At 43.2% G+C, this 21,425-nt stretch overlaps 1 protein-coding gene across 1 annotated transcript in view; it reads right to left on the bottom strand.

Annotated features, from left to right (window-relative positions):
* Window positions 1-21,425, bottom strand: part of FOCAD (focadhesin) — a 246,965-nt gene that overhangs the window by 216,957 nt on the left and 8,583 nt on the right. The window contains exon 2 of the mRNA XM_040417224.1: window positions 14,896-14,970. Coding sequence (XP_040273158.1) covers window positions 14,896-14,970 — 75 coding nt within the window. The remainder of the gene's footprint in view (window positions 1-14,895; window positions 14,971-21,425) is intronic.

Consider the following 21,425-nt stretch of genomic DNA (forward strand, 5'->3'; position numbering starts at 1 on the left):
GTCCCGTCTCGCCCTTACTAAGGCGAGATGAGACTAAGCTGTAACCACCTGGTTGCCAGAGCGAGCCTGCACTCCGCTGTTTTAGTAGGTCCCACTGCAGCGCATAGGGCTATGGAAACAGTGTAGTATAAGAAGCTGTTTCCATAGCCCACATGCACTATAATGGGAGCTACTGAAACAGCGGAGTGCTGGCTCGCTCTGCAGTTTACTGGCCACCAAGGTCAGAACAGTGATGACTCTCAGCACCTTTGCAGATCAGTTGTTTGAAGGGGTCACGGCGCTCAGGTAAATGCAGCAGCCTCTTTATTGTTTACCCTGCATCCTGTCTACTTACTAGCGGCTGCGCAGGGTATTCTAGCTTTGCCTTATTCATATAAATGGGACAAAGCTGCAAAATCCTGCACAGCGGCTAAGACAGGATGCAAGGTAAACGATGAAGAGGTTACAATGCTCGCCTAAGCGCTGCAGCTCCTTCAAACAGATGACCGACAGGGGTGCCAAGAGTTGCCCCCTCCCCATAGATTCAATATTGGTGGTCAATATTCTCCTAAATAGGTCACTTTTTATTGTAGATTTTGAATTTATGTCTCAAAAAAAGTTATTTCATGATTAATGTAAAAATGGGAATCGGACATCATATACTATAAAGAAATCTCTTTCTCCCAAAGTTAGAACAAGCTCTGTACCTCACATGGATCCAGAGCTATCCCCAGTCATTGCCCCACTTGTTTTGTGGTGCAGTGTGCGATGTGCGTAGACCAGTGTGCGATGTGCGTAGACCAGTGTGCGATGTGCGTAGACCAGTGTGCGATGTGCGTAGACCAGTGTGCGATGTGCGTAGAGCCAGATGTCATGATCAAAAGGAATTGCGGCATCTGTGAGGTTCGGAGCCCCTGCAGTAAAATGGGTTACCATGGCAGCCTGGATGCTTCTGAAGCTTTCCAAGCTTGCTATGGTAAGCTTCCTCCTACGCTGTGCACGAAGCACAGCTCAGCATGGAGCGTATGAAAATCCTATCCACCCTAATAGATCTCTATTAGGGTGAATAAGACAAGGGAACAAAAGATCCTTGGTCCTACCACTCTAAGGGGGCTAATAGTTATTAAATAAAAAGTAAAAAAAAAAAAAAAAAAACAACACCAAAATATTAAATGGAACATTTATTAAGACCAGCGAATTATACGATGCTCTTAATCCCTATGCGCAGGCCTCTACATAACTTTGGCTCTTTCTGCCGCCGGCTGTGCAACATGCTTTAAACTACGCCAGCTGCCTTGCTGGCGTAGTTTAAAACCATTTTCCATGCCATAAACTAGGGTGAAAAATGATGAACGAGATGGGCCGGCTGGCCCCCCCATGCCACACCCACTTTTTCCGCCACTTCGCAAAAGTGGCGTGAGTGGGGTAAAGTAACAGATTTTGTTGCAAAACACCTTTGCGACAAAATCTGTGACCTAATTACACCAAAAACTGGCGTAAATCAGATAATAAATAACTGCCTATAAGTTTAAGTCACCACCTTTCCCAATTTTACATATAATAATATATAAACAATAAAAAAAATAAAACATTAAAAGTATTTTCGCGTCTGAAAATGTCTGATTAAAATATTTAGAAAAATTTCCTGTGCAGTGAACGCCGTAACGAGAAAAAAAAAAAAAAAAACACGATTCGCATTTTGTAGTGTCCTTTCGTCGTCCCCCAAAAATTTAACAGTGATCAAAAAGTCGTAAATACCACAAAAATGGTATCAATAAAAACTACAGTCCGTTCTGCCCTCATACAGCTCTGTAGACCGAAATATAAAAAAATTATGGCCGTCAGAAAATGGTGATGTAAAGAAAATCATGATTTTTTTTTTCCCCAAAGGTTTTTATACTAGCTTGGCATCGCTGTAATCATATTGAGCTGCAGAATAAGGACATCATGTAATTTTTAGCACAAGGTGAAGTCAAAACCCCGAAAACCTTGCCGGAATTGTGTCTAGTTTTTGGAACGTGGGGAGGAAAAATCAAAAAACACAAAAATTAAAATAGGCCTGGTTTTTAAGGGGTTAAAGTTAATGTCTGAACACTACAGTCACTAAAAAAAAATCATTGAATTGTCACAATCACCAACACTCAGGCTGTACCGGTGCACTAAATAATGCATTTAAAATACCACCGCAGGTATAAGGACCTAACTGCATTATGAAAATACGCATAGAAGGTATAAAGGGTGGATTTATTAAGCCCTGCACTCAAGAATTCTGTCGGCAAAAGTTGTAAAAATATAACTTAAAAAAAAACATGAAAAACTGGAGTAGCATTTCTAGACTAAAGTATACATTTACAGATGCCTCAAATTTATAAAACATGTGTTGGATCATTTTGGTGCTAAATACTCACAGGCGCAAAGAAAATTGACTTCAAATATTACCCTCATGATAAATGCCCCCATAGGCTTTAAACATAACAGGGCTTGCCTGCCCTCCATATATTATTACGCTTGTCTGAAAATAACCAGATCTTGTGCTGTAAATGCATTAAACAATTTGGGTTTATAAGCATTGTGTAAGTCTTCTACAGTAAACCCTTTCTATTGTATCTGGAAGCCAAGCTCATATTTCATCCTCAGACAGAAAGACGCTGGTAATTTTCTCTAGTCATGCCATCACTGCAGAGATGCACTATACTTAAGCTATTTCTGCTTTGTTCTATTAGAACGTGATATTTGGCTTCAGTTTTCTAAGTGGGTTCTCCTTCACAGAAATAATAAATTTATTAAAACTGGTGTAAATGAAAACTTGAAGAGGGAGACTTTCATTTTTCAGAGCTCCTTTGGAAAATGAAAGGTGGAATCTTATTGGCTGCTATGGGCAACTAAGCCAGTTTTCCTTTACATTAGTTTTGATAAATCTCCCCCCAGATCTGTCATGTCATCTCTACTGTCCTTATACCAATCAAACACTATTAATAAAAAACAGTACATGCTTTCAAAATAAGAAGTGTTCATAGTTTAAATTGATTCTGAAGCAGGACAACAACCTCAAAAATACAACCAACATCATTAAGTTCTGTCTTCAGAAGAACAAGGAATCCTGGAAGTGATGATATGGCTGCCACAGAGCCCTGATCTCATCATCATCTAATCTGTCTGGGATTACATGAAGACAGAGAAGGATTTGAGCAAGCCTACACCCACGAAGTATCTGTGGTTAGTTCTCCCTGCCATGTTCCATCAAATTCTGGGTGCAGGTGTACCTAGAAGAACTGCTAATGTATTGAAGGCAAAAGGTCGTCGTGGGTTTAGATTTCTCTTTTGTTCATTCGTTTTGTATTTTGCTAATTAGTAAAATTAAACTATGAAGATCTCTTCACCACGAGTGATACGGATTGGGTCAAGATTCGTTCAGGGAAAAGTGATGTTTTGCATGCAAGTTCAATCAGTTTTGTCTGTGATTGAGTTCAATGTTTCCGTTTTTTCCATCCAGGTTGCATCCAGATTACATGCGTTTTTCATGCGTGCGAAACAAACATCTACAGGTGAAACTTGAAAAATTATAATATTGTACAAAAGTCCATTGATTTTAGTAATGCAAATTAAAAGGAATTGCATAAATGCAGCTTAAAATTAGAATATTATGAAAAGGTTCAATATTCTAGGCTCAAAGTATCAAACTCTCAGGGCCGTCTTTAACAAGGGGCAAAAAGGGGCAGCTGCCCCGGGCCCAGTTGCTCCTGTGGGGCCCAAGACAGCTGCCTCTTGAGCCCTGCTGGCCACTGTCCCGGGTGTCAAGCTGTCAGCTACACAGGGGGGTGCTGCCATGACAGCGAACTGTGAGAGCTGTGTTTCTCTTAGGAGAAAGGACCTTAGATGATATCATCACAATGTGACCAGAAACCTAGCAATCTTACTGGTCACATGGCTATGAGGTAATCAAAAGGTCCTTTCTTTCTACCAGGAGTGTTGCTGCAGGAGAAGTTTGCCTTAACTGTGGAGCTTTTTTGTAAAGATTACATCAGGAAAAGGTGACAGGGGCTGTTATGCTAATATACTGTAAGCTACTGTATAGTGTGGGGTGCTGTATAGTGTGGGGTGCAATACTGCTCTACTGTATACTGTGGAGTGCTATACTGCTCTACTGTATACTGTGGGGTGCTGTATACTGTGGGGTGCTGTATATTGTGGAGTGCTATACTGCTCTACTGTATACTGTGGGGTGCTGTATATTGTGGATTGCTATACTGTTCTACTGTATACTGTGGGGTGCTATACTGCTCTACTGTATACTGTGGGGTGCTGTATATTGTGGAGTTCTATACTGCTCTACTGTATACTGTGGGGTGCTATACTGTATACTGTGGGGTGCTATACTGCTCTACTGTATACTGTGGGGTGCTGTATACTGTATGCTGTATTCTGCTCTACTGTATACTGTGGGGTGCTGTATACTGTATGCTGTATTCTGTATAGTTTGGCTTGCTGTATACCGTAAGGTGCTGTATACTGTGGGGTGCTGTAGATTGTAGAGTGCTATACTGCTCTACTGTATACTGTGGGGTGCTGTATATTGTGGGGGGGGGGGCTGTATACTGTGGAGTGCTGTACACTATAGGGTGCTATACTGCATACTGTGGGTTGCTGTATACTATAGGGTGCTATACTGCATACTGTGGGTTGCTGTATACTATAGGGTGCTATACTGCATACTGTGGGTTGCTGTATACTATAGGGTGCTATACTGCATACTGTGGGTTGCTGTATACTATAGGGTGCTATACTGCATACGGTGGGTTGCTGTATACTATAGGGTGCTATACTGCATACGGTGGGTTGCTGTATACTATAGGGTGCTATACTGCATACTGTGGGGTGCTGTATACTATAGGGTGCTATACTGCATACTGTGGGGTGCTGTATACTATAGGGTGCTATACTGCATACTGTGGGGTGCTAGGGTGCACTGTAACACTAGGGGGAGCAGAGCCCCAGTCTCGTTCCTGCAGAGCGATGCCCACTTCCAGCCTGAGCCCAGCTGCCCAGAGCACTGATCCTGAGCCGCTGTAGTCTTCAGAACTGGAAGTATTTACAGTCATTCACTTTACTCTACGAGGTGTGTGGAGTGTGTGTGTGTGTGTGTGTGTGTGTGTGTTGTGGTGGAGGGCGTAATTGCATGCTACGGTGTGGGAAGACGGGATCCAGGGGGCCCCAAGTAAATTTTTGCCCAGGGTCCAATCAATATTAAAGACGGCCCTGCACACTCTAGTCAGCTAATTAATCCATACCCCCTGAGCAAAGGGTACCTGAGATTGTGACTTTGGTGTTTCATAAGCTGTAAGCCATAATCATCCAAATTATAACAAATAAAGGCTTGGTATATCTCACTTTAAATGTAATTAGTCTATCTCATATGTTAGTTTCACATTTTAAGTTGCATTACTGAAACAAATGAACTTTGCACAAATATTCAAATTTTTCGAGTTTCACCTGTACATCTCCTAGCAACCATCACTGAAAAACCCATTGCTTCCAGCCGGATGTCTACTGTTTTTCACACAACCCCCATTCACTTCTATGGAGCCAGAGCTGTGTGAAAAATGGCGTGTGCCACACAGAACATGATGCCATTTTTCCAGAGTGAACGACGAAAACAGACCCATTGAACTGAATGGGTCAGGATTCAGTCTGGATGCTATGCGTACCCGGATGGAAATTCTCATGTGTTGAAGAGCCTTAACATTTCTAATTTTGAAAGCATTCTTACTTTGTAGAAATTTTTCCATACCTGCACAGAACATCTCCAGTCAAACAGGAACATTCACAATAAACACTTTTAACCCTTAGGATACTGGAGGTTTTTTCGTTTTTGCATTTTCTTTTTTCTTCCTTGTATTCCTTGAGAACTTTTTTTATTTTTCAGTTCACATATCCATATGAGGGCTTGTTTTTTGCAGGACAAGTTGTACTTTCTAATGCCACCATTTAATATGGCATACAATGTAGTGGGAAGTGGGGGGAAAATTCCAAATGGGGTGAATTTGAAAAAAAAAAAAAAATCCGCCAATAACTCTCTGAGGTTTGAAGAGCATAGTGACATCTGACGACTTTAGGTTCCTTGAACCATGTTGTACCGAGTATAGGCCCCCATCCTTTGCTGCTTGCATTGGTGGTCACTGTAATTTGATTTTGTGACCGCCACTGGACTCCTGACTGCAGATGCTTTTTTAGCATCCACCAGATGAGTGACCTTTTTACTTGACCTGGAAGTTTGAACTTTTCTTCCAAGGAACTGTGTGTCCCAAGACGAGAGAAGGAAAGACTGCAATATTCTCGTGTGAGCCAGGGTATTGTCGATGGTAGAAGGCCAAGCAATCGCATGATCTCCCTTATCAAGGCAGTCTTCTTGGAACAAAATGTTGTCACTGAGTTTACCAATGCCTCCTGTTTATTTTGGGGAAGAAAAGAGGATAGACAGCAAGAGTCCAGGAGAATTCCCAAAAAGATTTTTGTTGACTGGGAACTAGACTCTATTTGTAGGGATTGATTATCCAGCCCAGCGAGGATAGAGTCTCCACCATTTTGAGATGAACTAAGAGGTGTTGATTTGAGTCTGCGGCAATCAGATCGTCCAACAAAAAAAATAAAAACACATCATGATTTTTGTAAAAATTTGAGGCGCATTGGAGAGGCCGAACGGTAAAGCCTGATATTGGAAATGGCATAGCTCGCCCTTCATGTAAATGGCAAGCCTCAAGAATTTCTAACTCTCACTGTGAATTGGGGCATGGTAAAAGGCGTATGCCTGGCTGAGAAGATTTACTGTAGATTTTATTAACTCCATCTTGAACTTTTTGTAGTGTTCTGAATTTTCCACTTGGTTTTTTTAAAATCAAGAATACAGAAGAGTAAAACCCCCGTTGTATCTCGTCTGCCGGAACTTTTACTATGAAACCCTTCTCTAGCAGGGTCGCTACCTCTGACTCTAGTGCTATTTGCTTCAGAGAATGTGACATAGATCTGTTTATCATACACCTTTCTGGGGGAGGAGAACTTAATTCTATTTTGCAACCTGAGATGATTTGGTCTAATAGCCAGGGGGAGGCACCTATAGAATCCTTGGACAGATGAAATTTTGAAAGCCTACCCCTATGAAACATATGGCGTCATTGCGATTTTTTAAAAGAGGAGTCAAGGTTAAACAAAAACTCTCTCCCTCTACCTTTGGACGACTGCCGTCTCCCAGAAAACTCTCTTTTTCTCCAATTCTGCTTATTTCTGTTTAGGGAACTAAAATTACTTCTTTGCTGAAAGCAATAGGACTCAGATGAGAAACCATTTTTCTTGTCTGAGGCCTTATCCAGTATATCGTCGAGAGCCGACCCAAGGAGCCTGTCTCCCTCATAGAGAATGGAGCAGAGAAGGTCTTTTTTGAGCCTGCATCACCTGACCAAGACCTTAGCCAGACAGCTCTACGAGTGGCATTTGAAAGAGATATAGATCTGGCTGAAAGTTTTACCAGGGCATCTGCAAGGAAGTTAGAGGCCTGCTTTAAAAATGGGAGTAAAGATAAAATTTCCTCAAGCGGACTAATCCACACAGATAAGGAGGCCCTCACACTTTTTATCCATAGGGTCTTTTAACAAACCCATATCTTCAAAGGGGAGGGAGGATTTTTTAGAGACCCTGGCCACTGGAGTGTCTATTCTAGGATTTTTTCCCCAGTTTTATGGCTCCGATTCTGCACAGGGGTATTTGCGTTTAAAGGCCTTAGATATAGCAGCTCTTTTTTCAGGGTCTTTCCACTCCCTAGAAATCTATTTCTTTACATTATCATTTATAGAGAAAACAATTTTTTTCTTGTCCCCTAGACCCTAAAAAATGTGGTCTAAATAGTTTGAGGCTCTTAAATATCCTTAAACTTTATTGTAGCTCATGTAGTTTTCAAGAGACTCTGTGTCCTCAGGTAAACATAATGGACGACCAGACCCGTCATCAGAGGAATCAGAGTCACCATCGGAAAACAGCTCTCCTTCATCAAAATCGATTGCATCTGGAGATGGATCTAAAGATTTTTAAGTTCGAGGATGAGGAGAAGCGGGTGTCATGCGCTGGTCAATTGCAGAATTTACTTCTTCCCTAATAAGAGTTCTAAGATTCTCCATAAAGGATTGCGACTCTTCAGCTACCACTTTTTCCATACAATGTGGACAGACATTTTTACATGAAGGCGGTAGACCTTTTCTGCAAATAACATTTCTTTTTTGCAGATCCATCACCCATGACTTTTGTAGGGACAATTTCTCTAGCCTAGAGAGTATATATATATATATATATATATATATATACGCTTAAGATTAGAACCCTATTAAATCAGAGGCCTACACCAAACAACCAGATGGTGAATTACAGGGAACAAAGGGAATATAAATCCCACTATGCAGACGGAGGAGGTCTCTTACCGGGTTGAGGCATCTTCAGATATGCGTGGAACATCTCCAGCATCAGCAGAGGACATATTGTAGCCAGTAGAGAAGACTACGCCTTCCTGAAACTGCAGTTTCCATTTTACGCTTGGATATCCGGTACACAATATGCGCTTCCACTGGCTGCACTACACTACCTTTGGCTAGCCGACACACGCTCCCACGTGACTTCAGCCGGCTACTGGAAGTGCGTCACTCTTTGGCTGAAGTGGCAGGGTGCAGTGTGATTTGAGAATTCTCCTGCCCACTGAGGATTCCGATCTGCCGGACGTAAGCGGCGCCCCGTACTTGCATGGCACACAGCACAGGATGCCTTCAGCAAAACTTACTCCAAGGGACAGAGAAGGAGAGTCCACACTCCACCTGAAGCCTCTGTCCTCTGCTCAGCCCTCCCAAGAAGGGGAATAGTCGAGGGTGAGCAAAGGGAAACAACAACAGGAAACAACAACAACTGAAGCAGGTAGGAGGAGGTGTCTTTATTGGGACTTTCGCTGCTGTTTCCTGTCCTCGGGAGGTGGGATCATCTGCCTAGCAATGCCAGTGTGGAGGCATTAGGGAAAATAATCAATATCACATTACTTTGTAATCAGTATTTGATGAGAGTGGGTCTGATTTCAGGGACCCGCAACACTCACAAAATCAGAGGGGTAGCAATGCTCCATTAGTAGCTTCATAGCCACAGAATAATTAAAGGGAATGTGTCAGCTATAATTTTTTATGCCAGTTAAAACCAGATAATGACAAACATCCTTTTTTTTTTAATCTGTTTTTATCTTCTGATTGTACACAATTATGGGGGATGCCATTTTGCCTCAGCTGTTAGTATCTATCACTGTGTTCTAGTGGTGATAGATAATTAGTTCTCCCCTCTCCTGTGTTCTATCCTGCCCCTATACTATAAACAGTGATAAGCTGGGTGTTCTAGTTGATAATCAGTTCATACCCCTTGAACTTTTCCAAATTTTTTCATGTTACATCCACAAACTTAAAGGGGTTCTGCAGTTTGTTTAAACTGATGATCTATCCTCTGGATAGATCATCAGCATCTGATCGGCGGGGGTCACTGGGCCTGCGGTAAGCCTGCTACTGGGCCTGCGAGGGTCACTGCGCCTGCTACTGGAGCGCCGCTGCCTTCTCAAACAGCTGATCGGTAGGGGTCCCGGGTGTCGGACCCACACCGATCAGATGCTGATGATTTATCCAAAGGATAGATCATCAGTTTAAACAAACTGCAGAACCCCTTTAAAAGTATTTTATTGGGATTTTATGTGATAGACCGACACAAAGTAGTATGTATGTGCAAAGTAAAAAGAAAAAAAACCATTACACTTTAACTCTGGCTGTATGTTTAGGGTCATTGTCCTACTGGAAGGTGAACCTCCGTCCCAGTCTCAAGTCTTTTGCAGCCTCTACCAGATTTTCCAGGATTGCCCTGTATTTAGCTCTATCCATCTTCCCATCAATTCTGACAAGCTTTCCTGTCCCTGCTGAAGAAAATCATCCCCACAGCATAATGCTGCCATCAGCATTTTTCACAGTGAGGATGGTGTGTTCAGGGTGATGTACATGGTTAGTTTTGCATCACACATAGCGTTTTGCATTTAGATGAAAAAGTAAAATTTTGGTCTCATCTGACCAGAGCACCTTCTTCCACATGTTTGCTGTCTCCCGTACATGCTAACGGGACTTATGGCTTGCTTTCAAAAATGGCTTTCTTCTTGATTCTCTTCCATAAAGGCCTGATTTGTGGAGTACATGACTAATAGTTGTACTTTGGATAGATTCTCCCACTTGAGCTGTGGATCTCTGCAGCTCCTCCAGAGTGACCATGGCCCTCTTGGCTGCTTCTCTAATTAGTTTTCTCCTTGCCTGGGCTGTCACTTTAGGTGGACAGTTATGTCTTGGTAGGTTTGGTGTTGTGCCATATTCCTTCCATTTTCGGATGATGAATTGAACACTGCTCTGTGAGATGTTCAGAGCTTGGGATATTTTCTTTATAACATAACCCTGCTTTACACTTCTCCACAACTTTATCCCTGACCTGTCTGGTGTGTTCCTTGGTTTTCACGATGCTGTTTGATCACTAATGCTCACTAACAAATCTCTGAGGCCTTTAAAGAACAGATGGAGAGGCCGCCCATGTCAGAGAGGAACTAAACAAGCCGTGGACTAGAATATAGACAAACAGAAGCCAGTGCACAGGACCAGACCTGTAGATAGCAGGTAAATATGAATCTTTCCATAGTGGAGGCAGGCTGCGGGCACCTATGAAAAGTTATTTATGGCAGGTACTGAATATAAAAGCTACACGTTTTAAATGTTTCTTTTATTCCCATTTAAACTTGCACATGATTCACTGCATTTCCAGGACATACATATGCAGTTTTTTTTTACTTTTTCAGAGGACGAATTCATAGATTTATTATTACTACTAAAGGGAATATGTCACCACATAGCTCTCTATGAAACCATCTTACATGCCAGATGCACGCTTCTCAGTACATTCTAATGGTGTTTGTCCAATTTCCATCAATGACCCCATTGTGAAGTAATTAGGCTTTTTGTTATGCTAATTAGCCCCTGGATGCAACAAAGGCGGTGCCCTTGCACCTCGCTGTATGCGAGGCACCACTTGTTTTCCATCCTGGCCACGCTTCCCATCACTTTGACTGACAGGGCCAGACAGTGAAGACATACTCACGCCTGACCCTGAAGTCTTGCTTTTACTTGTTCACTTCACTGTTCAGTGCATGTGCAGAGGGAAGTGGACATATTTGGTGTGTGTGTATATATATATATATATATATATATATATATACAGTCATGTGAAAAAATTAGGACACCCTTTGAAAGCATGTGGTTTTTTGTAACATTTTTAATAAATGGTTATTTCATCTCCGTTTCAACAATACAGAGAGATTAAAGTAATCCGACTAAACAAAGAAAACTGAAGAAAAGTCTTTTCAAGATCTTCTGTAAATGTCATTCTACAAAAATGCCTATTCTAACTGAGGAAAAAGATAGGACACCCTTGCCCCTAATAGCGAGTGTTACCTCCTTTGGCTGAAATAACTGCAGTGAGACGGTTCTTGTAGCCATCTACCAGTCTTCGACATCGGTCTGAGGAAATTTTACCCCACTCCTCAATGCAGAACTTTTTCAGCTGTGAGATGTTTGAGGGGTTTCTTGCACGTACAGCCCTTTTCAAGTCACCCCACAGCATCTCAATGGGATTCAAATCTGGACTTTGACTTGGCCATTCCAGGACTCTCCATTTCTTCTTTTTCAGCCAATCTTTGGTTGATTTACTAGTATGTTTTGGGTCATTGTCATGTTGCATGGTCCAGTTCCGCTTCAGCTTTAATTTTCTAACTGATGGTCTCACATGTTCTTCAAGCACCTTCTGATACACAGTAGAATTCATCGTGGATTCTATGATGGTGAGCTGACCAGGTCCTGCTGCAGCAAAGCAGCCCCAAACCATGACACTTCCACCTCCATGCTTCACAGTTGGTATGAGGTTCTTTTCTTGGAATGCTGTGTTTGGTTTACGCCAAACATGTCCTCTGCTGTTGTGTCCAAATAATTCAATTTTGGACTCATCTGTCCAAAGAACATTATTCCAGAAGTCCTGGTCTTTGTCAACTTTATCGCTGGCAAATGTCAGTCTGGCCTCGATGTTTCTCTTGGAAAGCAAAGGTTTCCTCCTTGCACACCTCCCATGCAAGTTAAACTTGTACAGTCTCTTTCTGATTGTAGAGGCATGTACTTCTACATCAACAGTAGCCAGAGCCTGCTGTAGTTCTCGAGATGACACTTTAGGGTTTTTGGATACCTCTTTTAGCATCTTGCGGTCTGCTCTTGGGGTGAACTTGCTGGGGCGACCAGTCCTGGGCATGTTGGCAGTTGTTTTGAAAGCCCTCCACTTGTAGACTATCTTCCGGACAGTGGAATGGCTGATTTCAAAATCTTTTGAGATCTTTTTAAATCCCTTCCCAGACTCATAGGCTGCTACAATCTTTTTTCTGAAGTCCTCTGACAGCTCTTTTGCTCTCACCATGGTGCTCACTCTCACTTCAACAGTCAGGAGCACACCAAACTAAATGTCTGAGGTTTAAATAGGGCAAGCCTCATTCAACATGCAGAGTAACGATCTACTAATTATGTGCACCTGGTGTGATATACCTGTGTGAGATCTGAGCCAATTTAAGAGGGAATACATGTGAGGGTGTCCTATCTTTTTCCTCAGTTAGAATAGGCATTTTTGTAGAATGACATTTACAGAAGATCTTGAAAAGACTTTTCTTCAGTTTTCTTTGTTTAGTTGGATTACTTTAATCTCTCTGTATTGTTGAAACGGAGATGAAATAACCATTTATTAAAAATGTTACAAAAAACCACATGCTTTCAAAGGGTGTCCTAATTTTTTCACATGACTGTATATACACACACACACACACACATACATACATACATACATACATACATACATACATACACACACATACACACATAACCCCCCTAGTTATTATGCTCTCCCCTTTAATAGTTCTGTTTATGACGCGTGTGCCATTGTGTACCATTGTGTACTTGGGGCATGCTCTCATTTACACATTGGACGGGAATTATTTTGTACCTTAGGCTGTACAGATCCTGAGACCTTTTGTTCAAGCCAAAGGGGGAAGGGGGAAGGGGGGGGGGTCTACTGGCAGTTATCTGTTACAGTCTGAGACATGCCAGCCGTTACACGCACAAGATGAAGTCATATCCCTGCGCCTTAGGTTGGGGAGGTAGGGGGGCAGAGTACTTTGGGCTTTAATAGCCCAACCCAGGAACACAGAGGGACTAGATACATGGGACTTGACATTAGATCAGCTGAGCGGCCCCACAAGCGAGGATCACCACTAGCCCCTGGAACCCCTGGCTGAGAATTGTCCCCAACTCCACTAGCCCTGCAATAAGGTTAACCCTTTAGAGAATTTACCTATCCTAGCCTGCCATTATATCTCTGCAGTGTTAACCTCTTCACTGCCACTTTGGGGATTAACCCTTTCATTGCCCATATTGCCAGTTTAGTGTTAGGTGGGGAGGGGCTGCTGTTATATGTGTGTGTATGTACTTTAGGTATTTTGGGTGTGAATAATATTTAGAGGGACTGTGGGTTTTGCATAGTGTTAGTATTATCGTATTAGTTGTGTTGTAGTGTTATATATTAGAAATAATACTGTAAGCTTTTGTAGTTTTTAATAAAATCCTATTTTATAAATACCACAGTGTATAGTTTTCATTCACAGCTATAGTCTAGTGAACGCACGCACTTCACGATAGTAAGGGAACAGAGTTATAGATAGAAGGCGGAGTCAGAAGTAGCAGTCACCTATCATTAATATTAATTATTCATATTCGATAATATTTCATTTAAGAGCACGCATAGTACAGAATCCATCAGCTGGTGATCTTCTGTACTGTACTGTTCCTGCGCCAAACAGTGAAGTGAACGAGCAATAGAGAGACTTCAAGGCCAGGCCTGGGGGTCTGACTTGGAAGTCTGATGAAGATTGGGGGAAAAAGCTGAGGTCTGCTCTGATGAAAAATATTTTTTTCTTATTTTTCTCCACTAAAACCTAAGGATCTTATAATTAGGTGAGTCTTATAAAGCGAAAAATACAGTAAATAAGACGTGCATCCATACTGACTGTAATTTTTGAATTAGCCACTCAGAAATAGATGGCAAAACTATCATTATGTCCGATTTTCTGCCATTTTGACCTTCAAGATAATTCAAAACGTGAAAATCAATGTGTTACCTTCCTACTGTCATTGTTGAGAAAGTTTCTGCTGCAGCTAAATAGAAATGGGTTGGGGATATGCTTTGAATCCTACAATATGCAGATCAACCTCTTATGTCATTTTACTGAGAAACACAGCCAAAGAGAAGTTGTTTGATATCTACTAGGTAGAATTTGGGCAGGGAAGAACAAACAAACCTTTTGTGGAGCTTTTCTCATCAGGAGTAGTGTGAATATTTACTCTGCAAGGATCTGCTCCTGTAAGTGCCCCAGAGGTGGTGCTTTCCCCTCTGAGGTCCCAGAGTCCCCTCTGAGAATGGGGTGGTGGTGCTACAGTGTCCAATAGAGGTAAATAAAGCAGTAGTCATGCATCGGCACCGCCACTCCATTCTTAAATCTATTCTGTGATAATTTGAGATCCCAGCAATTGGATCCATGGTGATCAGATATATGCCCTATCCAGGGAATAAGTGTTAGTGGGGAAAATCGCATAGAACAATGAATAATAATATGTAATATAACAGATACACTATCCATTAAACATAATAATAGACTGAAGTTTCAATGTCTAACCTTTCAGTTTAACACTTAGGAAAATGTCAGCATTCATCCTGTAATATTATTTGTAACATTACTCTTACCTGATTTGAAGATTGTTTGATAATCCCAGAAGAAGCATTTTCTTTCAATACAGAAGCAACCAAGTGGGCAACCGCCTGTAAGAGATACAGTCAACATCAAGGTGAAGGACTGAATGTACCCATAAACAGAGAGGTTCAACTTCCTTACATTATTTTTCCCTTCTGCTAGGATCACATTCTCAGCTTTCATTCATCAATAAAATAGGGCAATTGTCAATTTATATACATCACAGAGCTGCGGAGAGAAGACACCCAGCTGTGTCTGGCTCGTTTTAAAACTATGGATTTGCAAAATTTGTTAACGTAAAAATAAAAATAAATAAAAAGCTGCTAATTTGGCACACACCATTTTGAGCAAAAAATGTGTGACTTCCTGCTCTTGCTACTTTTGAAAAGTTGGCATAGTTAGCTGGGTGAGTAGGTGTAAGCCAGATTTATCAACTTAAACGGGTTTTCTGGGATTTTGATACTGATGACCTATCCTCAGGATAGGTCATCAGTATCTGATCGATGGGGGTCGGACAACCGGGACCCCAGCCAGTAAGCTGTTTGGGAAGGCATCGGTGCTATTATGAGCGTTGCGGCCTTACCTGTGCTTACCAAGCACAGCACCGTACATAGTCTAACGACTGTGCTTGGTATTGCGCTCAGCCCCATTCACTTCACAATGTACGACACTGTGCTTGCTAAGCACGGATAAGGGAGCTGCGCTCACACGAGCCCCAGTGCTCTCCCAAACAGCTGATCGGCGGGGGTCCCGGGTGGCAGACCTCCACCGATCAGATACTGATGACCTATCCTGAGGATAGGTCACCAGTATCAAAATTGCGGAAAATCCCTTCAACTTTTTTAAAAAGTCGCAGCCCACGTTGCAGTCTCACTACAGTAAAGGGTGGTGTAAAAAATTGGAGTAACTTAAAGTAAAAGAGTTATTTTCAAAAATGCTCATAATGAATCACTTTGCCACAAATTATAGCAATGCAGACTCGTGATAAATCTCCCCTACATTTTCTCTGAAACACTACAGCATTTCAAAGTAAAATGAAGTTCATTGTAAAGAGGGAGGCTGTCACTGTTTCATGCTGTCTAAGGTTATAGCTGAATGAAAATGATGACAGGTTCCCTTTAAAAAAAGCACCTCTGCACTCAACAAGCTGCAAAATTATAACAGGTACCCCATCTCCACCAGCTGTTTATAAAGCAATTGTCATTGTGTAAGTCTGACAGATGACAGATCCGCACCTATCTCCAGGAAAACACAATGTAAAGGCACCGTGCAAACATTGCATATATTAACTATATAAATAAATATGAGGTAAATATATTTGATCAAAATCATTTGTGCCCATCCACCACGGAAAGCTGACCTCTTTTAGATGGGACCTTAACCTGTAATGACTCCTCTCTATGTTAACTGGCCTGAAATTAATTCATCAATTTGTGGAAAAGACTGGTTTTGTTAGGAGTGCACAACCAAACGGAGACAGTCACACCTCCAAATGCAAACACTAAACCCAAAGTTAGGCCTCATGTACAAGTCTGTGTCTGTATTGTGGTCCACAAACAACAGATTCGCAAAATATGGCTATTTCCCATGTGCAGTCCGTATTTTTATCATTTCCATCACTAGAAATGACTATTCTTGTCCTCAATAAGGGCAAGAATAGAACATGTTCTATAATTTGCGGAATGGACATACAGATGTGGACAGTACAGGGATGACAACCATGTGCTGTTTGTTTTGTTTGCGAACCCACAGAAATTAACGGGTCCGTGTGCAAGATGTAAAATATGGTCGTGTGCATGAAGCCTTAGTCAGCACATCCTGTAAAGTGAAATTAATACGCAGGTGCAACAAATTGCTGAAAATACAAAACCAAACAATGCAACAGACTCTGCAAACACTGAATTATAGAGTAGAGACCATCTAAAATCGGTGACGTTGCTGTGGTGGATGGGCACAAATGAATGTGATGAAATCATATTTGCTAAGTACCTCACATTCATTAATATAGTGAATACAGCATCAGTTGATATATTCATCGTTTACAGAGTGCAGTTTCATTGTGTTTGGTTTTGAATTTTAAGCCACAGAAACGAGCTGATGAGCATTCATTTCATTTTAAAGGATGTGCTGACTAACGTTGTGTTTTTTTTTTTTTGCGGGATATAGTTGAAGTATGGCTGCCTCCATGATGGCCGTGCACTCCAGACTAACCCATTTTTCCCACTGGCTGTTTTCAATTTGTCCAGTATATAGCTGGTAAAATGGAGTAAAAAAAATCATTTTTATTTATAAAAAAATACTAAATTTACAAAAAATTGGGAAAAATTAACAAATTTCCAAGTTTCAATTTCTCTACTTCTATAATACATACCCACTAGATTTGATCACCGGGTCATAATAAATATATAGTGCTGAGAGCAGCCCAAACAATTCCCGGAAGAAGCCAGGTGTTACTGGCAAAACGACGTCGGGAGGAGGCGGCTGAGGGTTTCACACGCATTCTTGGGTAGTTATTTGCTTATCCTTTCCACACATAGGTCTGTTTATGCCTTACTTTTGGAGTTTTATGTCTGATGGCTTCTATTGTCTTACTGGCTTGCTTGTGTGTGGCTTCTCTCTGCAATCTATATACCCTTGTGTGTTGACCCCCTCAGCCTCCTCTAGGGTTGTTTTTTCCTTACTGAAGGTTTCCCCCTTCCTTGCTACTGTTTTTACAAAGTATATTTTTATATATGTTAAATAAAGACTCTTTCATGTTTATATATACATGTGTTTGGTGCTAATCTTTGGTGTGTTCTATAATACATAGTAATACCGCCAAAAATAGTTATTACTTTACATTCCCCATATGTCTACTTCATGTTTGGATCATTTTAGGAATGACATTTTATTTTTTGGGGACGGAAGCTTAGAAGCAAATCTTGAAATTTTTCAGAAATTTTCAAAAACCCACTTTTTAAAGGACCAGTTCAGGTCTGAAGTTACTTTGTGAGGCTTACATAATAGAAACCACCCAGAAATGACCCCATTCTAGAAACCAAACCCCTCGAGGTATTCAAAACTGGTTTTACAAACTTTAGGTGTTCCACAAGAATTAATGGAAAATAGAGATAAAATTTCACTTTTTTGGCAGATTTTCCATTTTAATAATTTTTTTCCAGTCACAAAACAAGGGTTAACAGTAGAGTTGAGCGAACACCTGGATGTTCGGGTTCGAGAAGTTGGGCCGAACTTCACGGATATGTTCGGGTTCGGGATCCGAACCCGAACCGAACTTCGTCCCGAACCCGAACCCCATTGAAGTCAATGGGGACCCGAACTTTTGGGCACTAAAAAGGCTGTAAAACAGCCCAGGAAAGAGCTAGAGGGCTGCAAAAGGCAGCAACATGTAGGTAAATCCCCTGCAAACAAATGTGGATAGGGAAATGAATTAAAATAAAAATAAAAAATGACCCAATATCAATTGGAAAATCAATCAGAGTCCCATAGCAGAGAATCTGGCTTCACGTCAGCAGAGAATCAGTCTCTTCATGCCATAGCAAAGAATCTGGCTTCATGTCAGCACAGAATCAGTCTTCATGTCATAGCAGAGAATCAGGCTTCACGTCACCCACCACTGGAACAGGCCACTGTCACACATTTAGGCCCCGGCACCCAGACAGAGGAGAGAGGTCCTGTAACAGAGAATCTGGCTTTATGTCAGCACAGAATCTGTCTTCATGTCATAGCAGAGAATCAGGCTTCACGTCACCCACCACTAGAACAGGCCACTGTCACACATTTAGGCCCCGGCACCCAGACAGAGGAGAGAGGTCCTGTAACAAAGAATCTGGCCTTATGTCAGCACAGAATCTGTCTTCATGTCATAGCAGAGAATCAGGCTTCACGTCACCCACCACTGGAACAGGCCACTGTCACACATTTAGTCCCAGGCACCCAGGCAGAGGAGAGAGGTCCCGTAACAGAGAATCTGGCCTTATGTCAGCGCAGAATCAGTCTTCATGTCATAGCAGAGAATCAGGCATCACGTCACCCACCACTGGAACAGGCCACTGTCACACATTTAGGCCCAGGCACCCAGGCAGAGGAGAGAGGTCCCGTAACAGAGAATCTGGCCTTATGTCAGCGCAGAATCAGTCTTCATGTCATAGCAGAGAATCAGGCATCACGTCACCCACCACTGGAACAGGCCACTGTCACACATTTAGGCCCCGGCACCCAGACAGAGGAGAGGTTCATTCAACTTTGGGTTGCCCCGCAATATAATGGTAAAATGAAATTAAAAATAGTATTGAATGAGGAAGTGCCCTGGAGTAGAATAATATATTGTTAAGGGGAGGTAGTTAATATCTAATCTGCACAAGGGATGGACAGGTCCTGTGGGATCCATGCCTGGTTCATTTTTATGAACGTCAGCTTGTCCACATTGGCTGTAGACAGGCGGCTGTGTTTGTCTGTAATGACGCCCCCTGCCGTGCTGAATACACGTTCAGACAAAACGCTGGCCGCCGGGCAGGCCAGCACCTCCAAGGCATAAAAGGCTAGCTCTGGCCACGTGGACAATTTGGAGACCCAGAAGTTGAATGGGGCCGAACCATCAGTCAGTACGTGGAGGGGTGTGCACAGGTACTGTTCCACCATGTTAGTGAAATGTTGCCTCCTGCTAACACGTTCCATATCAGGTGGTGGTGCAGTTAGCTGTGGCGTGGTGACAAAACTTTTCCACATCTCTGCCATGCTAACCCTGCCCTCAGAGGAGCTGGCAGTGACACAGCTGCGTTGGCGACCTCTTGCTCCTCCTCTGCCTTCGCCTTGGGCTTCCACTGGATCCCCTGTGACATTTGGGAATGCTCTCAGTAGCGCGTCTACCAACGTGCGCTTGTACTCGCGTATCTTCCTATCACGCTCCAGTGTAGGAAGTAAGGTGGGCACATTGTCTTTGTACCGGGGATCCAGCAGGGTGGCAACCCAGTAGTCCTCACACGTTAAAATGTGGGCAACTCTGCTGTCGTTGCGCAGGCACTGCAGCATGTAGTCACTCATGTGTGCCAGGCTGCCCAGAGGTAAGGACAAGCTGTCCTCTGTGGGAGGCGTATCGTCATCGTCCTGTGTTTCCCCCCAGCCACGCACCAGTGATGGGCCCGAGCTGCTTTGGGTGCCACCCCGCTGTGAACATGCTTCATCCTCATCCTCCTCCACCTCCTCCTCACCCTCGTCCTCCTCGTCTTCCAGTAGTGGGCCCTGTCTGGCCACATTTGTACCTGGCCTCTGGTGTTGCAAAAAACCTCCCTCTGAGTCACTTCGAAGAGACTGGCCTGAAAGTGCTAAAAATGACCCCTCTTCCTCCTGGGCCACCTCCTCTTCCATGATCGCCCTAAGTGTTTTCTCAAGGAGACATAGAAGTGGTATTGTAACGCTGATAACGGCGTCATCGCCACTGGCCATGTTGGTGGAGTACTCGAAACAACGCAACAGGGCACACAGGTCTCGCATGGAGGCCCAGTCATTGGTGGTGAAGTGTGTCTGATCCGCAGTGCGACTGACCCGTGCGTGCTGCAGCTGAAACTCCACTATGGCCTGCTGCTGTTCGCACAGTCTGTCCAGCATATGCAAGGTCGAGTTCCACCTGGTGGGTACGTCGCATATGAGGCAGTGAGCGGGAAGGCCGAAGTTACGCTGTAGCGCAGACAGGCGAGCAGCGGCAGGGTGTGAACGCCGGAAGCCCGAACAGACGGCCCGCACTTTATGCAGCAGCTCTGACATGTCGGGGTAGTTGCGAATGAACTTCTGCACCACCAAATTCAGCACATGCGCCAGGCAAGGGATGTGCGTCAAACCGGCTAGTCCCAGAGCTGCAACGAGATTTCGCCCATTATCGCACACCACCAGGCCGGGCTTGAGGCTCACCGGCAGCAACCACTCGTCGGTCTGTTGTTCTATACCCCGCCACAACTCCTGTGCGGTGTGGGGCTGGTCCCCCAAAAATATGAGTTTCAGACTGGCCTGCTGACGTTTACCCCGGGCTGTGCTGAAGTTGGTGGTGAAGGTGTGTGGTTGACTGGATGAGCAGGTGGAAGAAGAGGAGGAGGAAGCTGAGTAGGAGGAGACAGGAGGCAAACAATGTTGCCCTGCGATCCTTGGCGGCGGAAGGACGTGCGCCAAACAGCTCTCCGCCTGGGGCCCAGCCGCCACTACATTTACCCAGTGTGCAGTTAGGGAGATATAGCGTCCCTGGCCGTGCTTACTGGTCCACGTATCTGTGGTTAGGTGGACCTTGCCACAGATGGCGTTGCGCAGTGCACACTTGATTTTATCGGACACTTGTTTGTGCAGGGAAGGCACGGCTCTATTGGAGAAGTAGTGGCGGCTGGGAACAGCATACTGTGGGACAGCAAGTGACATGAGCTGTTTGAAGCTGTGTGTGTCCACCAGCCTAAATGACAGCATTTCATAGGCCAGTAGTTTAGAAATGCTGGCATTCAGGGCCAGGGATCGAGGGTGGCTAGGTGGGAATTTACGCTTT

Source organism: Bufo bufo, chromosome 2, assembly GCF_905171765.1.
Source record: "Bufo bufo chromosome 2, aBufBuf1.1, whole genome shotgun sequence".
In the NCBI taxonomy this organism is placed as follows: domain Eukaryota; kingdom Metazoa; phylum Chordata; class Amphibia; order Anura; family Bufonidae; genus Bufo; species Bufo bufo.